The following is a 15301-nucleotide window of genomic DNA, read 5'->3' on the forward strand; positions in this document are numbered from 1 at the left end:
TGCTTTGTCGATGTTTTATCAAGGGCTGCTTATTATTTATTTGTTTAATTTAAGAATATTCTTAATAGAGCTTTTATATCCCAATTTAGCCTGGGAGGTTGTCCCCCCCCCCAAGGCCCCATCCAGCTGCCATCATACATGATGTCAGGTTTGAGGCAGGAAAATATGTGGATGCAAGGAAATGAATAAGAGTTTAAAGTGTGCTCCTATTGTTGGCAAGTGGGCTGTGCTGTCAGCTCTGATCACTGCTGACAGTGAGCCCTTTTGAAGGTGCTGGTTTACAGGTGTGGTTTGGATTCAAGCTGTTGTTGCAAACATACATCTTTTCTTTGTGGACTTGCTTTGCTCGTCTGCTGTCCTTTTGCAGGCCTGGTTTGAATCCAAACTGTGCCTGCAAGTTGACAAAGTGGGTCGTGTCAGCACTTTTGAAGTTGTTATTTGACAGCTTAATGATGTCGGGGGACAGACAGGTGAGTTGCCCCACACACCTGTCAAAATGGCTTATGGAGCCCTCAAGCTGAAAAAGGTTCCCCATTCCTCACTTAAACCAAGAAATGTCTTCTATATTGTGCATTCATTAACAATGAGCAAGCATAATGTTTCCCGTTGTTGTACGGACCTCTTAAAGAAGCTCTGGCCATTTGGGAGTATGCTAGCTGCCTTCTCAGTTTCCTTTGCGTGAGGGTCTCTTGTACTACAAGTTCACTGGATATACATGAAGCAATATAGATACGCATCCATCTGTATTTACATTGCAGTCTTAATTCCTACACAGAAGTTTCACTGTGACATTTTGATTGGTGATGGTAATAGGAAATACCGTATTTTTTGCTCTATAAGACTCACTTTTTCCCTCCTAAAAAGTAAAGGGAAATGTGTGTGCGTCTTATGGAGCGAATGCAGGCTGCGCAGCTATCACAGAAGCCAGCACAGCAAGAGGGATTGCTGCTTTCACTGCGCAGCGATCCCTCTTGCTGTTCTGGCTTCTGAGATTCAGAATATTTTTTTCTTGTTTTCCTCCTCCAAAAACTATGGAGGAGGTCTGGTGCATATTATAGAGCGAAAAATACGGTAGTTTCCCCCCAGTCTTACTTGTAAGAAATACCATGTATGGTCTCAACAGTGGCAGGAGACAAGTTTTTCCTCCTGTAGAGCTAATACAAGAAAATAATTTTGTTTCATTGATAATGCTACTCAGCCCTGGATCGCCTACCAGATTTTTAAATTGGTGCCTTTTGCTTCTCCGATCTTTCGTATCACTATGGCTTTCCTTCTTGCACAGGCAAACTAGCTTAAGCAGATATGAACTGAGAAATAGCAGGAGGTGAATTATTTGAGAGGCTTTCTTTCTGTCGGCTTGAGGAGAACCAATTTATGAGCTGGCAAAAAGATGCAAACTGTAAATGTCAAGTCTGGAGGAACTGAACTAGAGTATGGATTTTATCGCTCCCTGTTCATACTACTATTATTTCTGGAATTGGAGTAGTTTGGCAGTGCAGCTGTAATGTGCTGATCTCTTAACCATTTTTAATACATTAGGATTAGTTCCTTTCCTCCCCCGCCCCGTGGTGTGAATTCTCCCTCTTTCTTCTGCCCAGTTTAACAGGAGTCACTGTCACATATACCTACACTTGCTATGGTTGATGGTTACCAAGCTTTGAAACCAGTTTGTACACCCTAGTTAGATTAATCATACTTGTTCACATACTGATGGTAAGCCATAGTTGAGACTGAGAAGGTTGGTGAAATCTCCCGAGGAGCTAAGAGAGTGGCAGTATTATTCTGACACAATGCCAGGCAATCTCTTGAGACTACTCTGCGAATATAATACCGTTTATCAACCTGGATGGTCAAGATTTTTACATGTTGCAGTAGGTCTGTGAATGATAAAAAAATTGCAAGTATTATATTGGGTTTGTAAATGACCACTTGTCTAGTGATGAGGAAAACAAGCTTTATAAAAATTCTTTTGAATTAGGTACTGTATTTTTTGCTCTATAAGACACACTTTTTCCATCCTAAAAAGTAAGGGGAAATGTGTGTGCGTCTTATGGAGCGAATGCAGGCTGCGTAGCTATCCCATAAGCCAGAACAGCAAGAGGGATTGCTGCTTTCGCTGTGCAGCGATCCTTCTGGCTGTTCTGGCTTCTGGGATAGCAACACAAAGCCTCTTCAGGGCAGCAGGAAGAACGGAGCGCTCCCCCTGCCCTGAAGAGGCTTTGCGCGGCTGTTCGATCCCTCTTGCTGTTCTGGCTTCTGGGATTCAGAATATATTTTTTTCTTGTTTTCCTCCTCCAAAAACTACGTGCGTCTTATGGTCTGGTGCGTCTTATAGAGCAAAAAATATGGTACCTTTCTGACAAAGGTATCTCTGGCAGGTTAGCTTAAAAAATTTACAGACTTGTTTGTGGAGCTGAAACACACCATCAGTTTTTTTAACCATTTGTGAAATGTGTAATGTGGTTCCTACCTCTTTATTTTAGTACTCTGTAATTAATAAGTTGTCACAAAGGACAATGAAGAATCTGAACAAGCTAGCAATTGTATATTGTTGTATAATCTTGCTCTCTCCCTGCCATCATGATGCTACGATTTTACATTGTCTCTCTGATTCAGTGTCTGTAGTATAGGCATATAAAAGGTGCATGGTAACCTTCTGTATAACAATAGTTTGCACCTCATGGAAAGTCTTTACTTCACTGGGATATTTTCTTAAACAGATAAACTGTGGTTCTGCCTTCCCATACCCAAAAGTGAGTGTGCCTTCTACTACTTGAAGAAGAAAATGTTTCCTGACAAGCAGCAATAATAATTTATATGTCTATCAAGCATGACAACACAGTGTAAAAGAGAAATTATTCTTTAAACCTACTTGTTTCAGTGCTGCTTAAGATTTGTATTTTAAGGCAATTAAATTAGGCAGGTTCCTTAGACTTGACAGTGAAGTTTTCTTCAGCTTGATAGAAACTAGGAAGAACTTGGAGGCTAAAATAATCCAGGACCATTGTGCACACTATATTCTGCATACAACCCTGCATGGAATTGAAGCTAATCACAGCTTCCTCGCAAGTGTGTCTTTATGATGTCTGCCATTCCCACTTTACAGTGCAGTCGTACCTTGGAAGTCGAATGGCATCCGTTCCGGAAGTCTGTTCAACTTCCAAAACGTTTGGAAACCAAAGTGCGGCTTCTGATTGGCTGCAGGAAGCTCCTGCAACCAATTGGAAGCCATGGAAACCCCGTCGGACATTTGGCTTTCAAAAATAGTTCGCAAACCGGAACAGTCACTTCCAGGTTTGTGGTGTTTGGGAGCCAAAACGTTTGAGAACTAAGCTGTTTGAAAACGAAGGTACGACTGTATTGGGTATGTGTATGCCAAAATTGATGAAGCAGTCCTCACTTATGATTCCTTCCCTTTGTGTAAAACAGCAGCTTTGCCTAGTAATTCCTATGAGATGCAAACTGAAATCTGAAATAGTTGCCTTTAAAACATTACGTGCTAGGCATTATTATTTTTTAACAAAAAGTATTGCTCCTATGCAGTAGATGACATGGCTCAAACGCACTTTGAATTCAAAAGGGAAGAAGGAATAGGTTTACATTTCTGGAGAAAAATAACCCCTCTTTGTACGAAATCTTTTTTTTTTTTTTAGCCTTCTGCTACTGTCATGTGCACATTTGGGATATGGTGAGGTTTACTTTTGAGAGAATATGTATGGAAATGGGATGTTGAATAGTCTGAAATAAAATTCAACCAGTAGCTAAACTTTAACAGGATTGCACTTGGTTCTTTGTACTGAGCTAAAGGTGTTTCAAGATAAGCAAGCTAATTCTCTCCTGCAATCTCTGAGGTTCAGACAGTTTCTATGATATTTAAAGGGAATTGCTCACGAGGTCCTTTACCTATCAAAGTAAGCACACACAATGCAAATATGTCATTTAATGTTTAAGACAATGAAACAATATCTTTGACAGGCTGTATGAAACAATAGGTTTGTGAACGCAGAAGGAAATAAAGGAGTAACAAACACCTTTTGACCTACATACCTTCCTTGGTTTACTTCATAGAATCTGTCCCCTCCCCTTTTTTATTTGACTAGCAAAGCTTTCTCATTTATAAGCCTTAAAACATAAAATTACAAATAACTCTGGGAAGCTTTCCTGTGCAAGTCCCTTTGAAATGGACTTGCTCAGCTCAATTAAAATTAATGGGGCTTGCACAGAATTTACCAGAGGATTGTGCTTGAAATAAGCAGGAAGTAGCATAATGGGGAGAGGGAGGAGAACTGGATGGAAAAGAGGGACTGGAGCAACTCTGAGTTTATGTAGATGATCTAGGAAATGGATCAAAATGGTTTTCAGTCCCACTCTTGTGTGGCTAGCAGTACTGAGCAGCATTCTGCTCAATCCCTCTTGGATTTGTTGAGCTGTAGTGGTAGGCTATTCTGCCCACATTTACTGTCTGTGATTAGTGTAATAGAGAATTTTGGAGGTTTCATTAAATGTTTGTTTTGCAGGAAAATGTTCAGAAGCCCCTCAAGTTTGGGTTTGGTTTTTTTTGGGTGAAAATTTTCTCATAAAAATTGTTCAAGTTAAATGACTACTTTGGGAAGTGAAGGGAAATTTATTTTGAGTAATTTTTAGGCATGAAAGAATGGGGAGCAGGGAAAGGTCCTGGGTTCGAAATTAGCACGGTGCCAGGCACATTTTGCGCCTAAAGATTCTCCGTTTGTGAGCACCTCAAAATGTCTGGGTGCCATTTTTTGCGCCTGGCTGATACTCAAGGATTACTGAAATGCATGTGCTTTAAAGCCTCAAAGTATATGTTAAGGACAGACAATATGTTAAGGAGTTTAACAATAAAGAGGAGAATGTTTTGAAAACTGAAGTGGAGTACCAATATTTTTATTGTAAACACCAAATTAAACACGCACTAACAATTTCTGCTAAAAATGTGATATAACAATGTGTTACTTAGGTAAATTGCATATTAGTTCATGCTTATCAAAATAATAAAAAGAGTTGCCAACCCCCTCCCCCCTTTTAGGCACCCACAACCCAGGTTCCAGAAGGAAATAAGCAGCTATCCTATCTTTAAAAGACATCTGAAGACAGCCCTGTTTAGGGAAGTTTTTAATATTTAATGCTGTATTGTTTTTAACTTGATTGGGAGCCGCCCAGAGTGGCTGGGGAGACTCAGCCAGATGGGCAGGGTATAAATAATAAATTATTATTATTATTATTAGCCTTTCGGCTGCTAACTTTTCTATTCCACTTTCTAACACTGGAGAGGGCAGTACCACAATGTAAAAGAAATGGATAAGTGAAGGGAGAGGCAGGCTGTAGCACTTGAAAGTAGCACTTAATATGTGAAAGATGGAAAGTATTTTGTGCAAAGTATCTTCTTGAACAAGCTATTATTTCTGAACTGGAAAAATACACACAGAGATCCCTTGTCCAAGACTCTTGTCCAAAATATGACAGGCATTCTTCACAGCATCACTGCTTCTGAGCACCAGCTTGAGACCAGCCTTGTCCATTGCTCTTCTAATTTAAAATGCAGAAATATCCTTATAGTTGGAGCTAAAATGGGGTTGTATCCAGCAAAATCATCCTCTTAGTGCAAGGACTTCATCTGCCTGCATGTTCCTGGTGGTCGCCCAATCTGCTTTGGCGGGTTGGGGGAACCCCCAGAACAGATTTGAGTGGGTGCAGGTCACATGAGGGAGAGGGAGGGAGAGGAAGTCATGTTGTGCTGATGGAGGGCCTTGCAGTAAGATACAAACCACAGCAACTAGGTATGCCAAATGCTATGGAAAACTGAAAAAGCTGCACATAATTTTTGGTTAGCTGCACATTGTTTGCTGATTAGCAGCTCACTTCTTACCAAGCCTTCTCAGAAATATGTCCCGTTGAATTTGGGCCAGCCTTAGTGTAACTTTTTGCTTTAGTTGGAATGAACTAGTTACTTAGTCAGGTAGTATAATAAGCACAAAAGTGCATGTGCTTGTGTAAAGTGCTGGTTTTTCTTCTAAACAGCTTAAAACCTGGAGCCAAGCCTCCAACAACTCCAGTGAAACTGAAGAAAATCAGCACGTTTCAAGAATTCGAAAGCAACACGAGCGACGCTTGGGATGTTGGGGATGACGACGACGAACTCCTGGCGATGGCTGCAGAAAGCCTTAACACAGATGTAGTCATGGAAACAGCTAACAGAGTAATTCAGAATCACAGCAAATTACAAGAACAGCACAAATTGCAGGAGGAACAGGTGGAAAAGGAGCAACCACAGCAGCTTTCAGAACTGCCCTCAGCTGCGTGTGGTGACAGCAGACTGGTTAAATCTGTCAGTGAAAGCAACACATCAAGTTCTGCAGGTATATTAAACCTCAAACTCCATTGTCATTCATTGTTTCTCTAGGTTGAAAGCTGTAGTGTATGCTTTGTTCCAGGATTTCTTGAGGGCTTGGAAGCTTTCACTTCCCTCTTAAGCCAGACAGTAATTGAAAGGGTCATGTTATCCATTCAAAAATAAAAATAACGAGAAGTTGGGAAAATGTGCTAGTAGTTCTTGTACTTTAGACTCTAAATCTACCCCACTAATGTCTATGGGACTAATCCAAATAGTGGCATTTAAGTACCATAACTCAGAAAGGCCATTTAATTGAGAAGTCCCCTTTCCAGTCACCACTTGCTTCGCATGTGATGTTCATTCATAGGGGGTTCTCCATGATTACCTATATGTGTGGGCAAGTTGATGAGGGAGTAGGAGTTCAAACACCAAGCCATGTAGGGCCAAAGCTCAACGCTGCTACAAGTCAACGCTGCTACAATGTCTTGGACAAATGTCTTGACTTGGTATAACGCAGCTTCCTGCATATACTATTTAAACTAAGCACCAGCACTTGGTTTGGAGTTCACAAAGCGACTAGAAATCAGTGGAGCTTTGAAGCACTGATGACACACCCAGTTCTCTTTCATAACCTCATAACTGTAATCTTCTTTCTCAAGGCTGTCTTCAAAGGCAGCCCCACGAACAACACATTGGGACAGTCCTAGTTTTGAGGTTATAGAACCATAGATAAGAAAGTGGACAAAGTAAGCTTTTCTTCTCTGAACTGCGAACAAGGCACTCTTGACATGAATACTTGGTAGCAGGCTGCATGTCATACAAAAAATGTCATGCATGACTATATTTATGGAGGCTTTTTTAGTATTTTCATGTAATCCTGAAGAAATGAGTCCCAAGTTGTTTTTAAGACACACAAAGCACTGTTTCCTCTTTGTCTTGGAAGGAAAAAATGGGAAACCCTGCTACATCACTGTGAAAGTGTTTAATTGAAGAAAATATTGTCGGAACCATTTAAAACATTACTACTTGAAGTGTGTGTGTTTAATGCCATTCTATATGAATAACCCATCAGTTGTTCTCGGCTGCTTCTTCAGAAACGTGAGATTCTTATTATTGACATGATGACAGGGAGTTCTATTTTTATAGCTGTTTTGAAGCCACAATGGATATAACATTTTCTGTCTCTAACCAAACAACTGTTACAAATACTTGTGTCCCAGTATTTTTCTGTTTTAAATTAAAGTTTTACCTTTGCATTAAAAAAGATCAATTGATGTCTGTCTGTTTGCTCCTTTATATACTCTACAGATGGTGCTGATGAAGTTATTTCTGTGCCAAGATCTCAGTCCCTTCCACAAGCCTCCACTGTCACTCTGGTGGGTGGAGTGACAGATCACAGTAGCTCAGGTATCCCTATGCTATCGGAAAGAGAGGCATCACGTTTAGATAAATTCAAGCAACTACTGGCTGGCCCCAACACAAACCTTGGTGAGTACTGCTTAACCATTGGTCTTCAGCTGGTGGGTTAGGACAGAGGTCTGGGTTGCGGCCTGATCTGAGGTGGGTCACAACAGCAGTGCTGCCACCTTACAAATATAAGGCAAAAAGTAGTGGGTTCTTCAATGCATGTTTTAAGTTGAAGTTGGGTCTTGTGTAGCAGTGTGAGCCCTGCTAAAGTGTGAGATGTACTTCTTTAGGGATTTAGTTATTTCGTAAGGAACAAAAGTTTTGAGCTTATCTATTTCAGCCTTTCAAGGATTTTAAATTGTGATTCTGTTTTATGGCAGGTCTTAATTGATGTTACAGTGAAATTCCCTTTTTACGTGTTTGGTACTGAACATTGATTTATTCTCTGGTTTCAACTGCACTATTCATGAGTGTCCATTTTTACACCACTTCAACATACATGGTTTTCCCCAAAGAATCCTGGGAACTGTAGTTTTTAAGGGTGCTGGGAATTGTTAGGATACTCCTTTCCTGCTCGCAGAATTACAGTTCACAGAGTACTCTGGGAAAGAGGGATTGTTGTTAAACATGTTTAAGTTTGTGGTGTGGACGTGCCCCTCACCCTTTCAGCCACCTTGAATTGTGCTTGATTTGAAATCAGATATTCTAGTTTTATAAAGTAGGGCTTGATTTCATAACCTGATAAGGACTTTGTTCACGTAAATAAAGGTTTATATTGCACCATCTGTATATAAATTGTATAAACTACATAAACTTGTATGCATTGACTGTTTTGTATAACATACGCTTCTGTTAGGCAAGGGGAGCAGCAGGGAACTTGAATTGAATTGAAATTGAATTCCTTCCTATTCATTTTATATTTATTCTGGAAAGTGAAAATGTTTAGTTTCTGAGTTGTTCTTTTTCACCCCCACCCCCCAGTCATTACTTTGTTCTGTCACCTTCGATCCTTTTGAAAGCCTGGCAGCTTATCTGTTGGCAACAATTTGAAATCCATGTTCACTTTACAACCATGTTAAGCCCATGACATCAGTTTCATTTCAGCGTTTGATTCGGTTACCCACATTTTGTAGCAGCCCCTCTCAAATTCCTCAAGTGATGCCTAGTCTTCCCTCCTGATTTCCTTCCCCAGCTCTTTCTAGATCAAATGTAGAGCTGATCACCACTCCTAAACGTTAATGAAAATTCAGAGCTAGCTGAAGGAAAAGAAGGCCAGTATTTGGCAGCACAAGGACCTTGGAGCAGCCTTTCTCAACCTGTGGGTCCCCAGATGTTGTTGAACTACAACTCCCATCACACCTAGCCAGCAAGGCCAGAGCTCAGGGATGATGGGTGTTGTAGTCCAACAACATCTGGGGACCCACAGGTTGAGAACCGCTGCCTTGGAGGAACTGGGATACACAGTGCTGCCCAAGCTCTAGGAACGGAAACTCTAGTTATCTGACAGAAGATATTTAAAAAGCCCTGCCATAATAGAGCAAATGGTGAAGGCTTAGATGAGCTCCTGCTCTGATTTGTGATAACATGATGGATGGCATCAAAAGCTGCAGAGGGGTGCAGGAAAACCAGTAAGATTGCAGTCTCCCATCAATTCCCTAGTGCAAATTCATCCACCAGAGTGACTAAGGCTGTTTTCTGGCACGAATCCAGATAATCAGTATCTCTCCTGTGGAAATTGGACTGGAATTTCACCCCCCAGGACACACAGGCTTGGGGGAGGGGCAGAAACTCGTTTCACTTTCCAGATGCTTCTAAGAAGGCAAGAGGTGGATGCAATTCCTTGTACTTTATTCTGAATTCTGAAAGCTTCCCTTCTAAGAGGAGGAAAAGATGGAAATTGCACTGCAAAAAAGGAAGAGCTGCTCACTGCCTTTCTCCATCCAGTGTTTAGACTAGATCTTTTTAGTGCCTGAGATTTCTGCTCTTTCTTGCTTTTTCTGTGCCTTGTTGGTCAGAGAACCATAAGTTTCAGTAGCGTGTGCTTAGATGGCAAGTGTCAGGCTTGGTGGGCTGTCTCTAAAATGCAGCAAATACCGTTAAGCCAGCTCTAATATGCCGTCAGCTTTCCTACCTTACTCCTGAATGACAGATACTTTGTAAAACCATTAGGCACCTTATGTACAAGAAGTGTGATCACGGGAATTGCAACAGTGAAATGCCTTTATACCTCTCAATAATGGGACTTGATTGTTGAGAGATTTGGCCAGGTTACAGACAAATTTGGAGCTTGCTTAATTTTTAGAATTAAATTAAATTTATTTTTTCAAGGATGTGGCATTAGGCTTTCTGGGCATTCTTTAATTGCCGGGGACTTGTCTCATCAATTGAGAGAAAGCAAGAGTCTTTAAATCTTGGCTAGCTCTGGTCACCAAATAGAACCTTTTGGTTACTATGAGCTTACCTTTCCTGTTCTGTGCAACTGTGTGGAAGTTCAAGTCCTGCTATGTTCAGTTGGGTTACTCCCAGGATGGTATACGTAGGATTAATGTCTTGGTTCCTGATGTGCTATATAGTGGTTTGACTTCACCCCTAGAGGTGCATCCATTGTCTCTCGAGGCAGATGGATGCCAACCAACCAACACCAGTGCAGGAAGTACAGTGGTACCTCTGGTTACGAATGCTTCAGGTTATGAGCTCCGCTAACCTGGAAGTAGCTGCTCCTGGTTGCGAACTTTGCCCCAGGATGCGAATGGAAATTATGTGCCAAAGGCGCGTTTCCCATTAGTGAAAGCACGCCTCAGGATAAGAACGGTTTCAGCTTAAGAACGGACCTCCGGAACAAATTAAGTTCATAACCAGAGGTACCACTGTAAAGGGCAGTCATCTGATGTAATCTTTCAGCTTCAGATGTTTGGAGCTGGGGGAGGGAAGTGGGGTATCATTTTGGCAGTGGGTAGCTGAGGAGCATCTTGGTTGGTTGCCTGCTGCCAGAACAGCTAGCACCATCCTTCCTCTTTGGCAAGGGGGATGAGTAAAAACGTTAGTGAAAGCATTGCATTTTTAAAATACTCTACAAGCTGTAAATGTTTCAGAGGAAAAAAAACCTTGTATAGGAGGGAAGTTTTATGAAGTACAATTGCTATGCAGATCAACACTTATTTCTACAGCTCTCATTTGCCCTTTTGACCACCCACATTAAAATTCTCTCTTAATGATCTTCTAAACATTCTGTGCTTCCTTTCACTTAAGCTCTTATGCAGTTATTTTCTGTTTCTTTCACATCTCCACCTCATCTATTTCACTATTAAATTTTCCAACTTTCTGCCCTAGTTAGCTAATCTAGCTTGCTTTTTTGTCTAGATTTCTTTCTGAACAGGTTAACTCCTTCAGCACGCTTGTATTTGACTTATCAGTTTCTGTATGCATTCAACTGACACTTTTGCTTCATTGAAGATTAAGGGCTTTATTTGCTAGGATTTTTTTTTTTTTAATGAAGCACCTAACAGAGCTATTACTCTTAAAAAAATGCTTGCAGTCGTTTCCATAGTGATATCAAGCCTTTTTATAAAAGCCATTTTCTGTATGTGCTGTTTGACTTCCCAGATGCTGTTGGGGGAGCTGGAGTTCCATGAATCTATTGTCTTGGAAGAATATTCTAGTTCTTTATAGTTAAATTATGCTAGGATTCTTTTTAATAAGGATGTGAAGCTTATAAATCTAGTTTATCATGTCTATCATTTAATTGTTCATGCAAACCGTTACTTCATGTAGCGATTTGCATTCATCTTGCTGAATTAACTGTTTGATGTCGCAGGATGGATAATGCATGTGCAGGAATTGTGGGTACCCTTAAAATTATGATTCTAGAAATATGATACTTAAAGGGAAGTGATAGAAGAATGGATATTGGTTTTGAACACAATACTGCACTGAGTTATGTGTGTGATTTCAAGGAGACCCACAATCTGGCAGTACCCATTAGTTTGAAGCTGGGTGGCCCTATAATTTATAATAGAGAGAGATGTTCTGCCATGCAACTGTGTGGTATAGTTCTATGAATCAAATTGCTGTTAGGTAATATGGTATTTGTTTCAACATAAATCTGCCACAGACTAAATGAGGATTGTGTTGTAGAAACACATAATTGACATATCTGGTTCAGCCATTTTTAGCTAGATATGCAAGCCCCAATGAATTCAGTTGGATTTCAGGAATGTGTAGGTTTTGCCCCCTTCCTTGAAAACCTGTTGGAGCCTGCCTAGTTAATCTATTAGCTCCAGCTGTTGAAAATTCCTATGGTCTGTTTCCTACAGCTCCCCCAATAAGGAGAGGTTGGAGAAGCTTAAAGTATTGGCTTACTTGTCATCTTTCCGTGCCGTTCTAGGAAAAAAATAGGGATTCCTGTGTAAGAGGAGCAGGAATAGGTTCTTGTCTGGGAGAAGGAATTAAAACTATTTGCTTCCACAAGAGGTAGTGATGGCCACCTGCTTGGATTTCTTTAAAAGATGATTAGACAAATTCATGGAGGACCACCCTAATGGCTATGCCGTACCCTAATGGCTATGCTGTACCACTATTGAAGCAAGTATGCTTCTGAACACCCTTTGTTTGGAGTTTCAGGTGTGGAGAACGCTGTTGTGGTCAGATCCTGCTATTGTGTTTCTCATAGGCATTTGGTTGGTAACAGTGAGAACAGGATGCTGGACTAGATGGGACTTTGGGTTGATCCAGCAGGGCTGTTATGGCTTGCGTTGAGGCTTGAGTGCTAGGGCAAAATTGACTGCCATTTCTAATTACCGATTTTAGCAGGGCAACCTAAAATAGCCTAGTGTGGACAGAAAAATGCTCAGTGGGCACTGAATGCTTGCCTGAATGCTTGGCTCAGTGGGCACTGAATGCTTGGCTGATGGAAGTTGGGGCAAGGGAAATTGAGTGGAGTATTCCTGGAAGAAGGCATCTGTGGGTGGGTGGCACCCTGAATGGAACAGTTGCACAGCAACATTTATGGGTCCAACTTGATGACTAATAGCCATTGTTACACAAATTCAAAGAAGACATGTCTAAATGCCTCTTAGTAGCTATTCAAGGTAGTGGCCATCGCTACATTGATTGTGTGAAGCTATTTTCCTGTGTGAATTTGCTTCATTTGTCTGCCACAAATCTTTTCTATCATCAGTGTTATAGAACGACCCTTAGTATTATGGGGCAGAGTAAAATGTTTCTCTCAATCTGCTTTAGAAGCACTGTGCATTGCTTTTGTTAAAACACTTGGTTAAAGACATTTCAATCTAATGGCTACATCAGGATAGATATTCTTTGTGATACCTTAATGTTCCCTATCCCTACACTCAAAAGTAATTTCTCTTCCACCCCCTTGATGTTGCTTAGAGACCCTGGGCTCATTAATTTTTTTGGGTCCAAAGCAAAAAAAGGGAGAGGAGAAAAAGCACTGGTGATTGCTGTTGGCTTCCTTTTAAGAGGAAAAACAGAGTATGGATGAAGTCTGGGTTTTTAGTTAAAACAACTGGAGTACTTCTCTCCCTGGCAGCTGGAGGAAGAGTTACTCCTACCAATGGAATTTTTCTCGCAAAAGAAAATGAGCTGCTATATACCTCACAAGTGCCCTTATTGTCAGAGAACATCCCTGTAAGATTTCTTGACATTTTCCATCATCACTTTCATTATTATATATTTTTCTCCATTAGTTGTTTTTTTAACAAGAAAATTGGTGCCTCTCAGACTAACATCCTACCTGTCCTGTTACTTTAATGGCTATCACTTGGTTTTCTAGCTTTTCCAGTTTGCTTCTGTATGTTAAAATAAATCTGCTTGGTTCCAGAAACTCCCCATGGAAAATGGACCTGTAGGACAGCCCACTTCTGCAAAGACCAATTAAATCCCCATCACATAAAAGAGCCAGGGCTCTTCCATTTCAAGGTTGTGATGACATGGCTCAAAGAGCCCTCTGATTTTCAAGCTTTTTTGAAAAGGTTTGTTGTTGTAGGAGAGATGGCAGGCTGCCATTGTATCCATGTGCATATTAGTCCCAGAACAAAGGACCAGGGCACTTATTGAGTGGCCAGGCATTTCCAACTGGAAAGTCTCTTGAATTTCTGTCCTTTTTAATAGACATTGTCTGGCAGGGAGAATGAATGCCACCTTTGGAATGGGTGAAGCCTGTATTGGATCTGACTATGCAATGTAAGGCCAATTGGAGAAGATGACATGTTATGGGGGTTTTCATTGCTCATTCAAAAGAGGGGAGCTTGAAACATATGCTGAACAATTACAGTGGTACCTCGGTTTACGAACTTAATCCGTTCTGGAAGTCCGTTCTTAAACCAAACCATTCTTAAACTGAGGCGCGCTTTCCCTAATGAGGCCTCCTGCCGCCGGTGCCCTTGCACTGTTCAGATTCCGTTCTTAGACAGAGATAAAGTTCTCAAACCAAGACACTATTTCCAGTTTTGCTGAGTTTGTAATCTAAATCGTTCTTAAACTGGACTGTTCTTAAACCGAGGTACCACTGTTATTGGAATCTTAAAATTGGGGGCATGCCACTTCTTACAGGACATGATAGTAAGAATGGGGAAATCCTACTTAAAGTACTCACAGAATGTTCAGAATTGACTTAACAGCACTTAACAGGATGGGGGTGGGTAAGGTTTGACGCATGCTGCTCAGCAAAGGAAATTAAATACTCATATGTTCCAGCAGCTAAACTGTTGAACATTTTCCTGTGTGCCTTAGGAAACTTGAGCATATCATATTAAATGGATCAGATTCTAGACCAAGGGTTCTCAACCATTTGGGTTTTATGGACACATTGGGAATTTTGAGAGTGCTGTGGGTACCATCACAAAATGGGCAGTGCGGTGTGTGGCCTGTCCAAAAGTAGCTGCTGTGGGGTGTTGCCAGGCTATTTATTCTAAATATGAGAGCAAACTCACTCAACCAGTGGTTGAAACACATTTCCCCAGCCTTTTGTGATGCTTGATACATTTCAAAGAAGGCAAACTGGAGAGGATGGGGTTTTACTCCGTTTCTTGGGCAGGTTACTTTGGAGTACAATGCAATAAACCTTACCCACCCAGGTCACCCCAATTTAACTTCAAATAATTTGCACTGCATCCAAAATCAATATTCCACTAGCAGGCAGTTTTTGGAGGGGAGGTTGCTGAGCCTCTTATGTTATCTGTGCCATTTGGCTGCCATTTTGGATCCTCCCCATTTGTAATGCAAGCACTGTTCCCTGTCGGATTAGCACATCTGAGGGAATGGGTTGCGTGTCTGGCAGTGACCACAACCAGCAGTCATAGGCAGGACCCATGTCCTCTTAACGATTAGGATGTGTGACAAAATGGATTCCTGAGGTAACAGGTGTCAGATTATTTGCTTTGAGCAATATCTTTTCTCATTTCATTTTCATTTTATAGGCTCTTTCTATTTTTTTACCTCATTTTAAAAACCCAGCATTTGAAATACTTGCAGCCAACCTGTTGCAGGGATAAATGATGTGTTGGATTTGCACCTGCTTATAGT

The 15301-nt window shown here is 41.0% G+C and overlaps 1 protein-coding gene across 1 annotated transcript in view; it reads left to right on the top strand.

The window, feature by feature from the left end:
- TBC1D22A (TBC1 domain family member 22A) overlaps positions 1-15301 on the top strand; it is a 113314-nt gene that overhangs the window by 7170 nt on the left and 90843 nt on the right. Inside the window, exons 3-4 of the mRNA XM_053404717.1 lie at positions 6040-6377; positions 7661-7840. Of these exons, the coding sequence (XP_053260692.1) occupies positions 6040-6377; positions 7661-7840 (518 nt within the window). The remainder of the gene's footprint in view (positions 1-6039; positions 6378-7660; positions 7841-15301) is intronic.

The sequence above is a fragment of the Podarcis raffonei genome, chromosome 10 (assembly GCF_027172205.1).
Source record: "Podarcis raffonei isolate rPodRaf1 chromosome 10, rPodRaf1.pri, whole genome shotgun sequence".
In the NCBI taxonomy this organism is placed as follows: domain Eukaryota; kingdom Metazoa; phylum Chordata; class Lepidosauria; order Squamata; family Lacertidae; genus Podarcis; species Podarcis raffonei.